Source organism: Vipera ursinii, assembly GCF_947247035.1.
Source record: "Vipera ursinii genome assembly, chromosome: 1".
Classification (NCBI taxonomy): Eukaryota; Metazoa; Chordata; class Lepidosauria; order Squamata; family Viperidae; genus Vipera; species Vipera ursinii.
Window position 1 is genome coordinate 32952665 of NC_139512.1, and position 16072 is coordinate 32968736.

A 16072-nucleotide genomic window follows, 5' to 3' on the forward strand; every position below is an offset into this window, starting at 1 on the left:
ACCCCTGTTTTAGAGTGTCATACTGTTTTGAATGCCAGTTTGTCATTTAGAAAAAAATGACACTTTCTATGTGAAAATTGGTTGAAATCTGCTCAGTCTTTTTCAGCATTCACTGAAACATTTAACCTCAGATCCTTGAAATATTGTGTGCCTTGCATTGAAATTACATCATTCATTTTTTGAATTTCAATATTTTGCATCTTAAAATTCATGTGTGAATGGTACTTCAATTTCATTTGATATATTTAATTGAGTCAAAGAGCAGAAAGCACCACTAACTTTAGTTTTCTAGTGAGAGTATCTGTTTGATGTACACTGTATTCCTCAATTTATAATCACAACGGGACTGAAACTTCCATCACCAAGTAATGCAGTTATTAAGTAAGTTGTTTCCGATATTACAAAATCATCATGGTCATTAAGCAAATGATGCACTTGTTAAGCAAATCTGACTTCCCCCATTGACTTTGCTTGTGGGAAAGGTCACCGATGGCAATCATGTGACCCCAGGTCATTGCAACTATTATGAATAATGCTAGTTGTCAACACCCAAATTTAGAACATGTGACTGTGGGGATGCTGCGATATTCATAAGTGCGAGGACTCGTCATAAGTAATTTTTCAATGTTGTAACTGTGAACAACTCTTAAATGGTTGTAAATCAAGGACTACTTCCATTGTTGTAGTCATTGGTTTTAACAGAGCAGGGGTGTCAAACTCAATTTCATTGAGGGCCGCATCAGCATTGCGGTTGCCCTTGGGGGGCCGGGTGGGTATGGCCAGGGTGGGCGTGGCCTACTGGGTGGGCGTGGCTAGAGTGCTTATGGCCTACTGGGTGGGCGTGGCCAGCTCTACATCGTTCGCATCAAGGGTGTCTTTGGGGGCCTGGGCAGGAGTGGGACAGATCTGAGGGTCTCTGGCAGAAGGAGGGTCTCTGGGCCAGGGACAAGACAGTGGGGGCCGTTCCCTCACTGTTTCCAGGATGGCTTCGCGGGCTGGATCTGGCCCCCGGGCCTTGTGTTTGACATATCTGATTTAAAGTATGACATGAAACTATTGCATATATCATTATATAAAGACATCTAATGATTGGCATGCTCCATTAGTGACAATATATATACTGCTAAAAAAATAAAGGGAACACTTAAACAACACAATGTACTGTATTTAATAGTAGGATGTCTTATTTTCTGTTCCCTTTTTTTGAGCAGTATATATACATATACATATACACATACATACATACATACATATATACCCTTCTCATGCAAGGTGACCTTGGGCAGCATATGGTAAAACCAACTACTAAAAACTTATATAAAAACCAATTAAAGCAATTAATTTCAAATAAAACAAGATCAGGATAATTTAGATGTCATACATCATGCAACAAATGCCATGGGTTCTCTGCTCTCAGGGGATCCCCAGGCTTGATTAAAAAAAACCTGTTTTGAGGGCTTTCCAAAAATCCCTGAGGATTGAGGCTAACCTCAGGGCAGATGGTGTTCCAAAGAGAGGTGCCATCCCAGCAAAAGTTTATCTCCTGAGTCCAATCAGATGGAACTCTTTAGCACACAAGACCTGATGAAGTAATTGTGGTAGAAGTAATTGCGGAGAGGTGGGTCCTCAGATAACATGGCCCCATGTCATGTACAGCTTTAAAGGTCAACCTCAGTACTTAAAATTGCACATTGTAATAAGCTAGCAATGCAGCTCATGAGCAGAGGTGTGTTGTGTGACCTTCTAAGAACACTCATTACTGTCTCATCTGCTGCATTTTGCACCAGCTGAAGCTTCTGGATTCTCTTCAAGGGCAGCCCCACATGTAGCATGTTACACCAGTTCATCCGGGACAGAAACAAGGCATGAATAACTCTGAGCAGAATTAAACTGATCCATGGTAGTTTTAAATTGTTTTGACACCTTTACCCAGATTTTCTTTTGTGCTTTTGAATCAGTGTTAATTTCCTGTGACTTCCAGGACTAGAAACCTTTATATATATATATCTTTTTTGCCTGTATCAGCCCAAACTCAGGCTGTCCACAGGCGGTAGTCCCAACTGCGACAATCATTATTTTGCACAATTTTTTGGATTGCTAACAAAGAATTAAAGGGAGACTGATATAGCCATTTCAAACTTATTTGTTCTCATCAGTCAGCCACACCCTTCTGAGATTTGAACTTGGGCTGACTGCACATTAGTCAGTTGTTTTAACCTCTAGGCCACAGGCAGTTGCGACTACCGCCTGTGGACGACCTAAGTTTGGGCTGATACAGGCAAAAAAGATTTGGCCCATATTTGGGCCGGCAAGGTGTTCAAAAACACTCAAGACATATCTCCCCTGCCTCTTTTCTCCCCGATGCATCTGACAAAGTGAGAAAGAGCCTGTGGCCTAGAGGTTAAAACAACTGCCTAATGTGCAATCAGCCCAGGTTCAAATCTCAGAAGGGTGTGGCTGACTGATGAGAACAAATAAGTCTGAAATGGCTATATCACTCTCCCTTTAATTCTTTGTTAGCAATCAAAACATTTATGCGCATATACACACATATGCACACACATACACACATATTATTCCAAAGAATATTATAACTAACAGGCAGCCAAATAGCACAATGCATAACAATATTTTAAAATGCTATGGTGCAGGGAGACCAGCTCTTGGCTAGCTTAATAATAGAATTCATTTCTGAAATTTGGCCAATATGACATGAATCTCTTGAAGACCTACTTCTGAGACATACATTACAAACAAGTTCCTTTCTCATTCTGAACATTAAACACATCCTGCCAAGAGCATCACTGGTACCCTAGCCCTTAACTGTACAGTCTATCATTAAAAACACCTTACTGTTTTAATAATATTGTTCAAAACAATATATGCCACAGGGGTTTTCTTGGAATACAAACATGTTCTCTTAATTACTAGAATCTTACACAAGTATCTTTTCCAAATTGGTTGATCCTTTTAACTCATGATGCCAGTTAAATCTGGGATTTGTCATAGAAAAAACATATGCTGCTCTCCTTTCTCACAACAATTCTTCCACCCAGTTTTATTTCCAACTGAATGAAAAAGTCATAAAGAATGATAATTAAGTACCTTAGTACAGGTAAAAACAAAAACTTTAAAACTAAACAACCAGCTACCAAATTAATATAAATACAAATTTACATAATTAATAAAATCAACTTTACACACTGCTCTGGTTAAAACAGAATTAAAAATGATCCTCAAGTTATATGCTAGCTGAAATCTCATATACTGTAATTTTCCATGTATAAGATGCTATTTTTTCCTGCAAACATCCTGTTCAAAAATGAAGTACCGTATATACTTGAGTATAAGCCGAATTTTTCAGCCCACTTTTTGGGCTGAAAAATCCACTTCGGCTTATACTCCAGTGAACAAAAAAAAAGAACTTCCACCCCCCAGTTTGGAGAGCTGCTGCTTTCATCAAACATGGACGAAGGCAGCAGCTCTCCAAACGGGCTGCGGCGGTTTGGAGAGCTGCGCACGCAGCTCCGCCGCCACCTCTGCAAGCCTCCGCTGAGAGAATGGGGCGGTGGAAGCTTGACACCCATTTTCTCGGCGAAGACTTCTTTCGGGGGATGCAGCCTCTGTCACCCCCTTCTCTCAGCTGGGCAGCTGAGAGAAAGGGGCGGCAGAGGCTGCATCCCCCGAAAGAAGTCTTCGCCGAGAAAATGGGTGCTGAGACGCCTCATTCTCTCGCTCAGCGGAGACTTCTTTCGTGAGATCCAGCCTCTGCCGTGCTGCACCGAGAGAACAGCAAGCCGCCCCATTCTCTCGGCAGAGCACTCCACCGCCCCATTCTCTCGGCGGCTTGCCACCCCGTTCTCTCATCTCAGCAGAGACGTCTTTCGGGGGATCCAGCCTCCAGCTGCTGCATTTCCCAGCCTCGGCTTATACTCAAGTCAATAACTTTTTCCAGTTTTTGGGGGTGAAATTAGGGGTCTCGGCTTATGCTCGAGTCGGCTTATACTCAAGTATATACGGTACGTCTTATACAAGTGCAACGTCTTATACACAGAAAAATAATGATAACCTCCACAGCCCAGGGCATGCCTGTGTGGGTTGCCATGCCACCTGGTGCAGGTGTCAAGCCCCTATGGGCTTGCCACCAACGGGAGGGGGCAGGGGGCAAGATTGTCGGCCGGCCGAACCTCTGGATTTGCTGGCTCAGCTGTTCAGCACTCCAGCAAAAAGTTGATCGGCACAGAGAAACTCACATGCCAGAGCATCTTATACAAGGGTGTGTCTTATAGACGCAAAAATACAGCACCTCCGTTTCTTATAATGATTAAGTATCAATTTGTATGACACAGGCATGAAATACCAAATAGCGTAACAGATACAAATGAAAAGCTATGTCATTAATGTCAGTTGTTCCACACTTTAGCAACAACCCAATCCAGAGACAAGTGAAAATGTAATTCTTCTCCAAACTGGTGAATGTAACTCCCAGATTTCGTAGCCATCAGATATGGAGAACACCAAGATAAAGGCTATTTTAGGCATTGTCCTTCTATTGCATATCTATTTCAAAATACAATAAACCATTGAAAAACCTAGTATTGTTCAATCATACACCGCCTGCTGTAAGGAGAAGTTCTGTTTTGGTGTCTGGGGGGCTGTTGAGGTTTTGATGGGGAAGAAGAGGCTTCAATTCAATTTCAATGAATGGCTCGTTTTAGCTCATCCCACACACTTACCCTCCCACTTCTGGAAACTTCTTGTTTTTTGTTCCAAAAAGAAGTGGTATGCAATTTGGGGGTCTTTGTGGATTCGTGCCTTCTGTTTGAAGAACAATGGGTTCATTTAAAAATTGTGACATTGTATTTTAAAACACCAACTGATAGTTTCCCTATTCTAAAATACAGCACTGTGATATTGCTGATTTATTATCCCGGTTTCCTTTTATGTGATTTATCCATTTACAGAAAAGGGAGAAAAGTTTATAGGCAGTTCTTCTCAGGCATGAAGATCAAGTCAACACCTAGAGGTCTAATTAAACTGATTTATTGTTACTCACGCCTATACACAGGAATATTCTCAATCAACGGTTAGCATCTGCTAGGAGTTAGATAAGGGTCAACAGAATTCAAGGGCGTGGTGGCCTTAACTTGCTTGTGGTTACATGGAGAGTCCAGGCTGATCCCTCTTTTAAGTCCACCCCCAGATTCTGCCACTACTTCCCCTACAGTCCTTGACTTATGACAGCAATTGGGATTAGAACTTCCATTGCTAAGCAATGTGGTTGTAAAATGTGATGTCCTTTGACTGCATTACTTAATAATAGCAGTGTCACTTGCCATTGTTAAAGAGGAACATACGGTCATTAAGAGGGAATCTTGCATGACTGTAACTTCCAATTTCCTGACAACTTCCCCATTGACTTTGTTTGTGAGAAACTGGCAGAGAACATCAGAATTCACAATCATGTATCTGCTTGACATCATAATCACAAGCCGGATGCCAAGTACCTAGACTGTGCCCACTTGACTGCAGGGTGTTGCAATAGCAGAATCTATGAGGACCAGTCATAAATCCCCATCATTCAGTGTTATTAATTCTGAACAGTCACCGAACAAATAGATGTAATTTGAGGACTACCTATATATTCATTCTTTCAAGGTTATTAGGTACATGGAGTCTATATGGTCATTCAAAGTAAGCAACAATATTGGTAATCTGTTTAATGCAGTGGTGAAAATACAGCTGCTTCATAGCATTTTTTTAAAAAACAAATATAAATGACAGCTGTATATATTTTATTTTCTTCATTTCTCATTTGCTACAGATTTTCTATCAATATATAAACCAACTGTGTCCTTTGAGCGAATGTAGAACTCCTGATTAATTTGGAGAACACTGGCTCAGTATGGTAAGTAAAATTGGCCATTCTTATATGTTTAGTAATAGTCTGTTAAAACTGTTCTGCCTACAAATTTGAGGAAGATTTCTTTTTAAAAAAATTCCCATGAAAAGATATACTTATGAAAACACATGAAGTTATTGCTTTACTTTATTTCCAGACACACAACTCCATGATTCTATTTACATGGGCTCTGAGGATTGAATACTGAACTCTAAAATATATATCATTTTCTGTCCATACTATTTAAATAATCTAGCATTTCCAAGAGGTTGTTTTCTGATTCCTTAATCCTGCACAATATTAGTTTCTTGATTATTCTGCAGAACAGCTCACATTATGCAAAGTATGTTCTTTTTTCTAATGCAACTTATCACCACTATTTAGCTTTCACAATAACAAAAGAGTTGTTATTGACCTGGCAACTATGCCAGCAAAGAGATGGCAAAAAACATTTTAATTTTGTCTGAAAATTTGCAAAGGCATTCTGTCATTCTACATCCAACTCCTTTCTCCACTTTTTATAGCACCACACACAATGCAATGTGAAAACCTTCCAACTGAGGATGATTAGTACTGGCATTTGAATTTTTCCAACATATAAGCAATATCAGCTTTAATAACAGCCACAGATGTCACCCTTTATATAGCATGACATCTAGACCAGATTTTCAGGAATATTTTTCAACAAGTTCAATTCAACACTTTTGAAAAGGGGATTAACCAGGTGAGACCAATTCTTATAAAAAGAGACTACTGCCACTGAAAAGCATTAAGATGTGTTCCCTATTTGTTCTTCATATTTATAGCAAGAAATCTACTAAAGAGAATGAGAAAATAGCTGAGATTTTTGTGTGTGCTAAGAAAAGATGTTGTTGTTAGCTGCGAAGTCGTGTCCGACCCATTGCGACCCTATAGACAACATTCCTCCAGGCCTTCCTGTCCTCTACCATCTTCTGGAGTCCATTTAAGCTCACGCCTACTGCTTCAGTGACTCCATCCAGCCACCTCATTCTCTGTGGTCCCCTTCTTCTATTGCCCTCGATCTTTCCCAGCATTAGGCTCTTCTCCAGTGAGTCCTTCCTTCTCATTAGGTGGCCAAAGTACTTGAGTTTTAGCTTCAGGATCTGGCCTTCTAAAGAGCAGTCAGGATTGATCACCTCTAGGACTGACCGGTTTGATCACCTTGCAGTCCAAGGAACTCGCAGGAGTCTTCTCCAGCACCACAGTTCAAAGGCCTCGATTCTTTGGCGCTCAGCCTTTCTTATGGTCCAACTTTCACTGCCATACATTGCAACTGGGAAGACCATAGCCTTGACTATACACACTTTTGTTGACAGGGTGATGTCTCTGCTTTTTAGTGTGTTGTCTAGATTTGCCATGGCTTTCCTCCCCAGGAGCAAGTGTCTTTTAATTTCTTGGCTACAGTCCCCATCTGCAGTGATCTTGGAGCCCAAGAAAATAAAATCTGTCACTACCTCCATTTCTTCCCCATCTATTTGCCAGGAATTGAGAGGGCCAGATGCCATGATCTTGGTTTTCTTAATGTTAAGTTTCAACCCAAGTTTTGCACTCTCCTTCTTCACCTGCAACAAGAGGCTCTTTAGTTCTTCTTCACTTTCTGCCATTAGAGTGGTATCATCTGCGTATCTTAGGTTGTTCATATTTCTTCCGGCAATCTTAATTCCAACTTTTGATTCATCTAGCCCTGCCTTTCTCATGATGTGCTCTGCATATAAGTTAAATAGGCAGGGCGACAATATACAGCGTTGGCGGACTCCTTTCCCAATTTTGAACCAATCAGTGGTTCCGTGTCCAGTTCTCACTGTTGCTTCTTGACCCGCATATAGGTTTCTCAAGAGACAAATAAGATGGTCTGGTACTCCCATCTCTTTAAGAACTTGCCACAGTTTGTTATGTTCCACACAATCAAGGCTTTAGCATAGTCAATGAAGCAGAAGTAGATGTTTTTCTGGAACTCCCTAGCTTTCTCCATGATCCAGCGTATGTTGGCAATTTGATCTCTAGTTCCTCTGCCTCTTCGAAATCCTGCCTGTACTTCTGGTAGTTCTCGATCCACATACTGCTGGAGTCTAGCTTGTAGGATTTTAAGCATAACTTTACTAGCATGAGAAATGAGTGCAATGGTGCGATAGTTTGAACATTCTTTGGCACTGCCTTTCTTTGGAATTGGAATGTAAACTGATCTTTTCCAATCCTGTGGCCACTGTTGAGTTTTCCAAATTTGCTGGCAAATTGAGTGTAGCACTTTTACTGCATTGTCTTTTAAGATTTTGAATAGCTCAGCTGGAATACTGTCACCTCCACTAGCTTTGTTGTTGCTCAACTTTTCTAAGGCCCACTTCACTTCACATTCTAGGATGTCTGGCTCGAGGTCAATGACCACCTCATTGTGATTATCAGGGACGTTAAGCTCATTCTTGTATAGTTCTTCTGTGTAATTTTGCCACCTCTTCTTAATCTCTTCTGCCTCTGTTAGGTCCCTGCCATTTTGGTCCTTTATCATGCCCATTTTTGCATTAAACGTTCCCTTCATTTCTCCAATTTTCTTGAAGAGATCTCTGGTCCTCCCTATTCTATTGTTTTCTTCTATTTCTTTGCACTGTTCATTTAAGAAGGCATTCTTATCTCTTCTAGCTATTCTCTGGAATTCTGCATTCAATTGGGCGTATCTTTCTTTTTCTCCCTTGCCTTTCGCTTCCCTCCTTTCCTCAGCTATTTGCAAAGCTTCCTCAGACAGCCATTTTGCTTTCTTGCATTTCTTTTTCTTTGGGATGGTTTTGGTTGCTACCTGTTGTACAATGTCGCAAATCTCTGTCCATAGTTCTTCAGGCACTCTGTCTATCAGATCTAATTCCTTAAATCTATTTGTCACCTCTACTGTATATTCAACAGGGATATGATTTAATTCATACCTGAGTGGCCTAGTGCTTTTCCCTACTTTCTTCAGTTTAAGCCTAAACTTTGCAAGGAGAAGCTCATGGTCTGAGCCACAGTCAGCTCCTGGTTTTGTTTTTACTGACTGTAAGATGCTTCTTTAAATACTTCTTCTTTAGATTAGCAAAAAGAGTTCACAAAGTTGATAACAGCTGTGGACTATACTTATTACTTATTTACTTTAGCAGAGGGGCTAATTTAGCCATAGACTAAATTAAATCTGTACACTGCTTAGTGTAGTCTTAGACTGACATAAATTTACTTTGAGATGAGCTTACAAAAGTCGTGTTAATTGTAGTGTATATGCCAGATGTGTATAAGCATGTATTGGTATAACAATGATTAGGTAAACTGAGCAGCGCAATAATTTCTCTTGTCACTGTAAACTAATACAAAGACGCAAAGTACAAATTCAGCCAAAATTGTTCCAAAATTTAGTCCAATGACAAAAAGCAACTGGGTTATTTTTAGAGCACAAAAATACAGCAATGAACTGTGACCTACAGCTATGCACATTCAAGCATCACATCATCCAACCGACAGTTTTACTTTAGCTGGGAGCACATCTGGCTTGGTTTCAGAGTACGATTATTCAATATGACTACAGACAATACATTTAGCATCCATAGAAAGCTTTTGAAACTGTTCTCACTGGCTCAGGACAAAGTCTGTATGAAAAGGCAGAAACTCTGAATGGGCTTTGTGGAAAGAATTTCAGAGGAATCCACGTCAGAGGGTTTTGATTCTCTACTGATAGAAGGAATTATTATTTTAAAAGCTGGGATAATATATTTTTCTTAAATGAGTAAAATGAGGAATACTTGTCTGAGACAGAACGTACTGGAATAAACAATCACAACATCAAGCAGAACTCATCTATAATCTTGCTGGTGAAACAGATTCTTTTCTACAAGTACAGTAAGTATAAGAATAATTTTTATTTAAAAAAATTTGATGGACTAAAATAAAAATATAAATCTCTTAAGAGTTACTCCAAATATCCATAAATTTTGGGATTCCATAAAAATTAACACACTTTAATTGCATATATTTGTTAGTCTGCAAATATATATAAATTAGTCTTTTCTCTAAAATCTAGAGATTTCTCGTAGCAGATGTCATTTTTATAGGTATTATCTAGAAGATTTTGAATTGTTTTTTGTTTTGTTTACATTTAGAGCGCAGTTCAGAACGAATTATATTTGGACACATACAGAATACTACAGCTTAAATTGTCTTTGTTTTTGAAAATAGAAATATTGAATTGAGATGGACTTAGCCAGTTCCTTCAAAAGGTGCTACAAAAGTTAAATATACCCAGACAGAACGAAATAAAACAAAGCTAAAATAGAATATTTTAAATATCAAACTGGTTTCTAGGAGGAATACAATTACATTTCGATTGCATTATTACTGAAAGCACAATCCTATGTACACGGGTATTCAGAATTAAGCTCTACTGAGTCCATTTAAACGTGGATAAATATATTTGCAGTTTAAAACTGCCTGGCTATGTGGAAAATGGGTAACATTACAACATTTGACTATCAAAATTAAGCGAGAAATTCCCGAGAACCAATTTTCCAACTCACCTTTTAGCATTGGCATGTGCATGTCTCTTTTTGTTTCTATTTTTTAAATAGTTGTCAAAATGCCATTCTTTGGCTGGATGAAATGGCCAAAAAGTTATTCTTACAAAAGTGGACAATACCCTGGCTCAGAAGTTGTGACCAAGACACTTCTGAGAGAACTAAAATGGCATTTGAAAGAACGTGAGCGGCTGATACAGGAGATTGAAAGTGGACACAAAATTCAAAATCCTGAAAGTGATTACAATGGAATAAGGAGCTACCAAAATTTTCAAATAACTATCCCAGCTACTGAACAACGACAACTTGAAATTCTTTGCTCTCAAATCCAACCATGTCAAACTGGAATCATACTCAGCAGGTAAATCTATTTTATCTATATAGTATCACATAAGCTTCAGGAACCCCATCTTTGCAGCTTTATATTAAATGTTATTCCTACAAGAAAACAGTTTCAAATTAATTCAAAACTACTATGCTTCAAACTAAAAGAATAATTCTTTGAAATCAGTTGAAAGAAACTTACTTTCTGGCAATATATCCAATCATTCATAAGACTCTCTGTATTGGTTCTGACATCTCAAAAAGCATTGCTAGGATTTCATTTGTTCAATTAAATAGCATGCAATGAAGGAATTTCCAACATTTTCCCACAAAATGTAACAGAAAAAGAATAATTTTGAGCTTGCCAAAACAAATAAATGTAACAATTCAATACACACTTTAATGCTTATTACATATTCACAGCGCTAATTTGTCTGTTTCTTTTGCTAAACATTTGCCTTCATATTCATAAATTAAATTTTTATCCTGTGCCGTTTTAAAATCTGCATAGTATGATTTTCATTATAAACTGATTCACATTTGTTTCATGAAATTTTGATGAGAATAAGACTGTGTTGATCACAAAACAAGTTTCTCTACAATTCTCCTACACACACACACACACACACACACAGAGAGAGAGAGAGAGAGAGAGAGAGAGAGAGAGAGAGAGAGAGAGAGAGAGATCATAAGAATTTAAAACAAAACAAAACCCTGAACTATTCACTGCTTTTTCTCTGATCCTAGAAAAGGGCTCCAGGGAAATGTCAGTCTGAATTAACTTGCTTGGACAACTTAACACAGAAAAAAAATGCTTCAGCTGATTGTATTGCAAACATCATTCTTTCCTATTCCTTTTTTTTTTCTTTAGAAAGCATTGCTGAAAAGGATAGCATATCTTCTCTGTCCCTACACTTTTAAGACAAGGTGAATACATGCTAATAGAATTCAAGCTATTTGCCTTTTCCTTCTTCTCTTTCCTTTTCTAGATTTCGAGAGGTTCTAGCAGAAAATGATGTTTTACCCTGGGAAATTGTTTATTTATTCAAACAAGTTTTAAAAGAATTCCTTACTAATCTTGAAAAAGAAGCTCAACAAGATCAACTGACTGATGCTTGGAATACCAATTGCTCCAGCCAATTTGCAGCATCCAACACCAACTCCAGGAAAATGGACAAAGAGGAAATCCCAACTGTATCCAGCTATGTTGACAAAAATACACAAGGCATCCTTCCAACATTCTCCCACAGAATCTGGAATCTTCCCTATTACTACCCATCAAGTTAATTATTTTCCCTATGCTAATATTCAGTTTGGCTGTAACCATTCTGTAATGATTCAGTACTCCAAAATTATCTTCCCATCCCACTATCCCAGGGGTAGGCAACCTTGGCTCTTTTATGACTCGTGGACTTCAACTCCCAGAATTGGGAGTTGGCTGGCTCAGGAATTCTGGAAGTCCACGAGTCATAAAAGAGCCAAGGTTGCCTACCCTGGCACTATCCTCATAAAAGCAAATCTAAACTTAATAGCTACAGCTGGCATAGTCCCTAAATAAATCGGATGGATGCTTTTATACTAATTAATAGTGTCACATTAAGATCCTTTTTATAGCAGACTTTTTTGTGGAGGTTTTATTGTTTTTCTTAGCATTAATCCTGCATGATTGCAGGATCCCCTTGTTTTCAGTGTATTCACCTAATTATTAGAGCAAAGCTTAACAATGCATGATGCCATGAGGGTTTTTGTTTATCAGCTGTCTTATCTTACACCCTGATGCTGATGTGCACTGAGAGAGAATGATTAGTCCAAGGTCACCCATCTGACTTCTGGGACTAAGGAAGGACTAGAAGCTGGATATTGTCACTCTGAGTCCACCATCTTGACTGACTATGTTGGCTGTTTTTAATACCATTTATTTTGCCCCTCTAAATATGCAAGAACAAATTAAAGACTTAGCAATGTTCTGAAACATAGTCACAGTGAAAGACATTGACAGATTTTTATCTTGCAATTTGCTTACAATGCAATATTTTCAAAACAAGGATATTGAACTCAGATCAGAAACCTTAAAAGGAAGAAAATAATCCATTTTGTAAAAGATCCTGTTTTTAATAGACTGGAAACAGGTAAGCTTTATAGCAGCCTAAAGCAGGTCACAACAACAGCACCATATTTTGCCTTTTAAACAAACAAAAAAACACTAGTAAAAGATGCCAAAGATACACTAGGACCCAAAGGACATTTTTTATATTGACACACCTTTGGAAAAAATGTGTAAGTTTTAATCACCGATTTAACACAAATATATATTTCTCCCTTTTATTATGGCTACGATGTGCTCTCCACAATTCCCTGGCATGAGACTACATCTGGGATACTGTGGAGCAATGTTTTTCAACCTCAGCAGCTGTAAGATGTGTTGATTTCAACTCCCAGAATTCTCAAGCCAGTTAATTGTGGGAGTTGAAGTCCTAACATCTTAAACTTTCCACATGGATGAGAAACACTGCTGTGGAGGATACAAATAGAAGCCAGACTACTGCTAGAGTATTATTTGCACTGGCACAAAATTAAAACCTGAAAGGGAAGGGAAAGATAAATCTCTGCAAAACCCGCATGATAGTTTTATTTATACCCTGCAGAAATTTAGTAAAAACTTTATCCCTATATAGGATGATTTGAGATGGTATTCATTCACAGGTTCTAAAAAAGTGGCTATATAAGCCAAAATTCCTTTATCTACAATAGTCTGATAGAAAAGCAGATATTAAGATATTATGGCTCACAATCCTTTATTACCAAAAAAAGAATTCCTTTTTTTCCTTCAGATCCACCAGAAAAAATACACAGAAGCAATACATCGAATTAGATTTTATGCTGTATTTTTTTTATGAAAGATGAAATCTAGATTTGCAAAGAACTGGGATTTTTTAAATTGCTAAAATAGTATTTTTTTTACCAAATGACACATACATTTTGAAAAACCATGAATAAGGTTAGTATGTGAGAGAAAGAGAGAGAGAGAGAATTTGGATGAGGGTTAAAAATCTAACTAAATGAATGCTTCTGTTAGTGTCATGTCTGCAGATACAGAACTAGTCAGGCTCCACAGGGTTAATTTCAAAGAATAGTCATAACTTAAAAATGTTAAGTCAATGGCTCAGTATGTACAACATGCTGAACTAAAAAATATGGTTGGTTAATATGTGTTGTATGAATTTACTCAACAGTGTTCATTTGGAAACCTCTAGTTAGGCTCTACACTAAAAGCAATTAAACAATTGTGAAAATTAGGAAGTAGTAGAAAAAGAGGGCTACAAGGTGTTTCTCTCTCATTAGCATATTTTTTGCTTCACTGTCTGAAAATGTTATAAAACTGAAGTTAAAGCAACAAATAAAAATATTATTTAAAAGATGGTTAGTATACTCTTACTGTGAATAAATCGCATTTGATATATGATGTTCTTCTCTGTAAACATGTCGACAAATGTATTATTCTTCAGGACTCAAATCTCAAATTAGAAACAGGCAGCATGAAAAAAGCAAAATGTTAATTTATATAAGACTGAAATATTTTTCTCACTGTTTCTCCATAAAGAGTTCTCATTTGCTTTATTTTCAGTTAAAATACTTATTACCCTACCACAATAACACTGTGAGAATTTAAACAGGCTAACATTACCTTAGGATAATATAGCTATTCAATTTATTTTCAACTCACTCTATAAAGAGACATGAGATTACAACCATGAATGCTCTTAGAATTTAAAATTCTATAAACAGTTATAGGCTCATACGAACTGTGAGAATTGTAGCCACACTGTACAGTTATTTTACATTTACAGAGCAAGAAGTCAATAAAAATGGTTGTTGAGATGGATAGTTCAAATCCAAGATCTATCTAGCCCAGGGTTTATTCTCACAATAGACAATTTATTTCTATGAACAGACATGGGTTCAAGAACTCTCTAAGAATTACTAGTATCCTATATATGGTGCTCATAATGGCTGAATACATACATTACTGTACTATAAACCCTACTGGGCTTGGGTTTAGTCTTGGTTGCTGTGTGTACATAACCAATTGTATTTTATTAAATAAATCATAAGAAAGTTATGGCTTATCACTATACTGTCTGTAAACATAATCAATTTATTTGGCAAAACTGAAGTTCTGGAAAGATGAGTGTGATAAAACTTTAAAAATGTCTAAAACCAAAACCCAACAGAAGTTTATATAATCAGGCCAAGTTGAGCCCAATTCAGCAAGAAGCAATTCCCATTCTTATTTCTCTCCTTTAAACAAGAAAACAGCACTAAATTATTTGACGTTCTGACCATTTATATAGTTTATAGACATTTTTTTTATACACACACCATTTTTCGGGTAGCACAGAGCTTATTTTTTTTAGTTCCGTAGTGCTGTTTACAGAAGCTAGTTGTAATTCAGAAACAAACGCGTTGCAGCATCTTCAAACTTATATTAATTAGACGAACATTCGCAATTTGAGGCAGGCCACGATCAAACTATTACGGGCGGGAGGGGGGGAATATTCCATTGATAAAAAACAATCGTGCCTGTTGGTAGAACTTGTGCAGTGGTGAAATCCATCCTATTGATGGGGGCTTTATTTATTGATGGAAGGGGCTTTATTTATACCATTCAACAGCAAAGAACCTGGGCAGTTTTGCACCTTTCTAAGCAGCTTATACTATGACCGGTGCGCTCGATGGAGAACTAGTTTTGCTGTAGGTCCCGGCCTACTTACACATTAGCAGCAGGCGCCGTCTCAACAGATTCCTCGAGGTGATGAGCAAAGCCAGCAGCCGGGAGTTCACCCCCCAGGAATTCCACCCCACTGACCGCTTTGCCAATTGTGAACCAATCGTTGATCTGATCTACGGTGAGTTTTCGCAACATGGCTCAACTTTTAAGAACCCGCCAAGAAAACTCTCCTACCGCTCGGCCGACCAGCCGACCTGCGCTGAACTAATTAGCGGGCCCCGCCCGGCTACAGCCACGTGCCCAATTAGACTTCGAGATTCTTGCGCTTGTTCAGCGAACCTGAAACTAGCGTGGTTGCTTTCTAGTTGGCTCGATTTCGGTTTCTTAAGTTTGGTATTGTATCTCCTAGGCACGCTTACCCGAGAGTAAGATGCACTGAAAATAAGGAGCTTTATTTCTGAGAAGGGCGCAGGATTGAGCTTGGAAGTAATTCCGATTGTGCTCAGTGTGGACTACCGCAGTCTTACAGTGAAACCACACGCAAATATGGAGTTAGGTTTGCATGTTGTCCTT

General features: G+C 38.3%; 2 protein-coding genes across 2 annotated transcripts in view; one reads left to right on the top strand and one right to left on the bottom strand.

Moving 5' to 3' along the window:
• Positions 1 to 15746, bottom strand: part of TDRD9 (tudor domain containing 9) — an 84845-nt gene extending 69099 nt beyond the window's left edge. The window contains exon 1 of the mRNA XM_083360491.1: positions 15543 to 15746. Within this exon, the coding sequence (XP_083216617.1) occupies positions 15543 to 15694 (152 nt within the window). The 5' untranslated portion in view covers positions 15695 to 15746. The remainder of the gene's footprint in view (positions 1 to 15542) is intronic.
• On the top strand, positions 10509 to 12057 carry RD3L (RD3 like; the record flags this gene model as incomplete). The annotated part of the gene is made up of 2 exons (XM_083360385.1): positions 10509 to 10807; positions 11760 to 12057. 2 exons carry the CDS (start codon positions 10509 to 10511, stop codon positions 12055 to 12057), a joined length of 597 nt encoding a protein of 198 aa, XP_083216511.1.
• Positions 15747 to 16072: the final 326 nt, after the last annotated feature.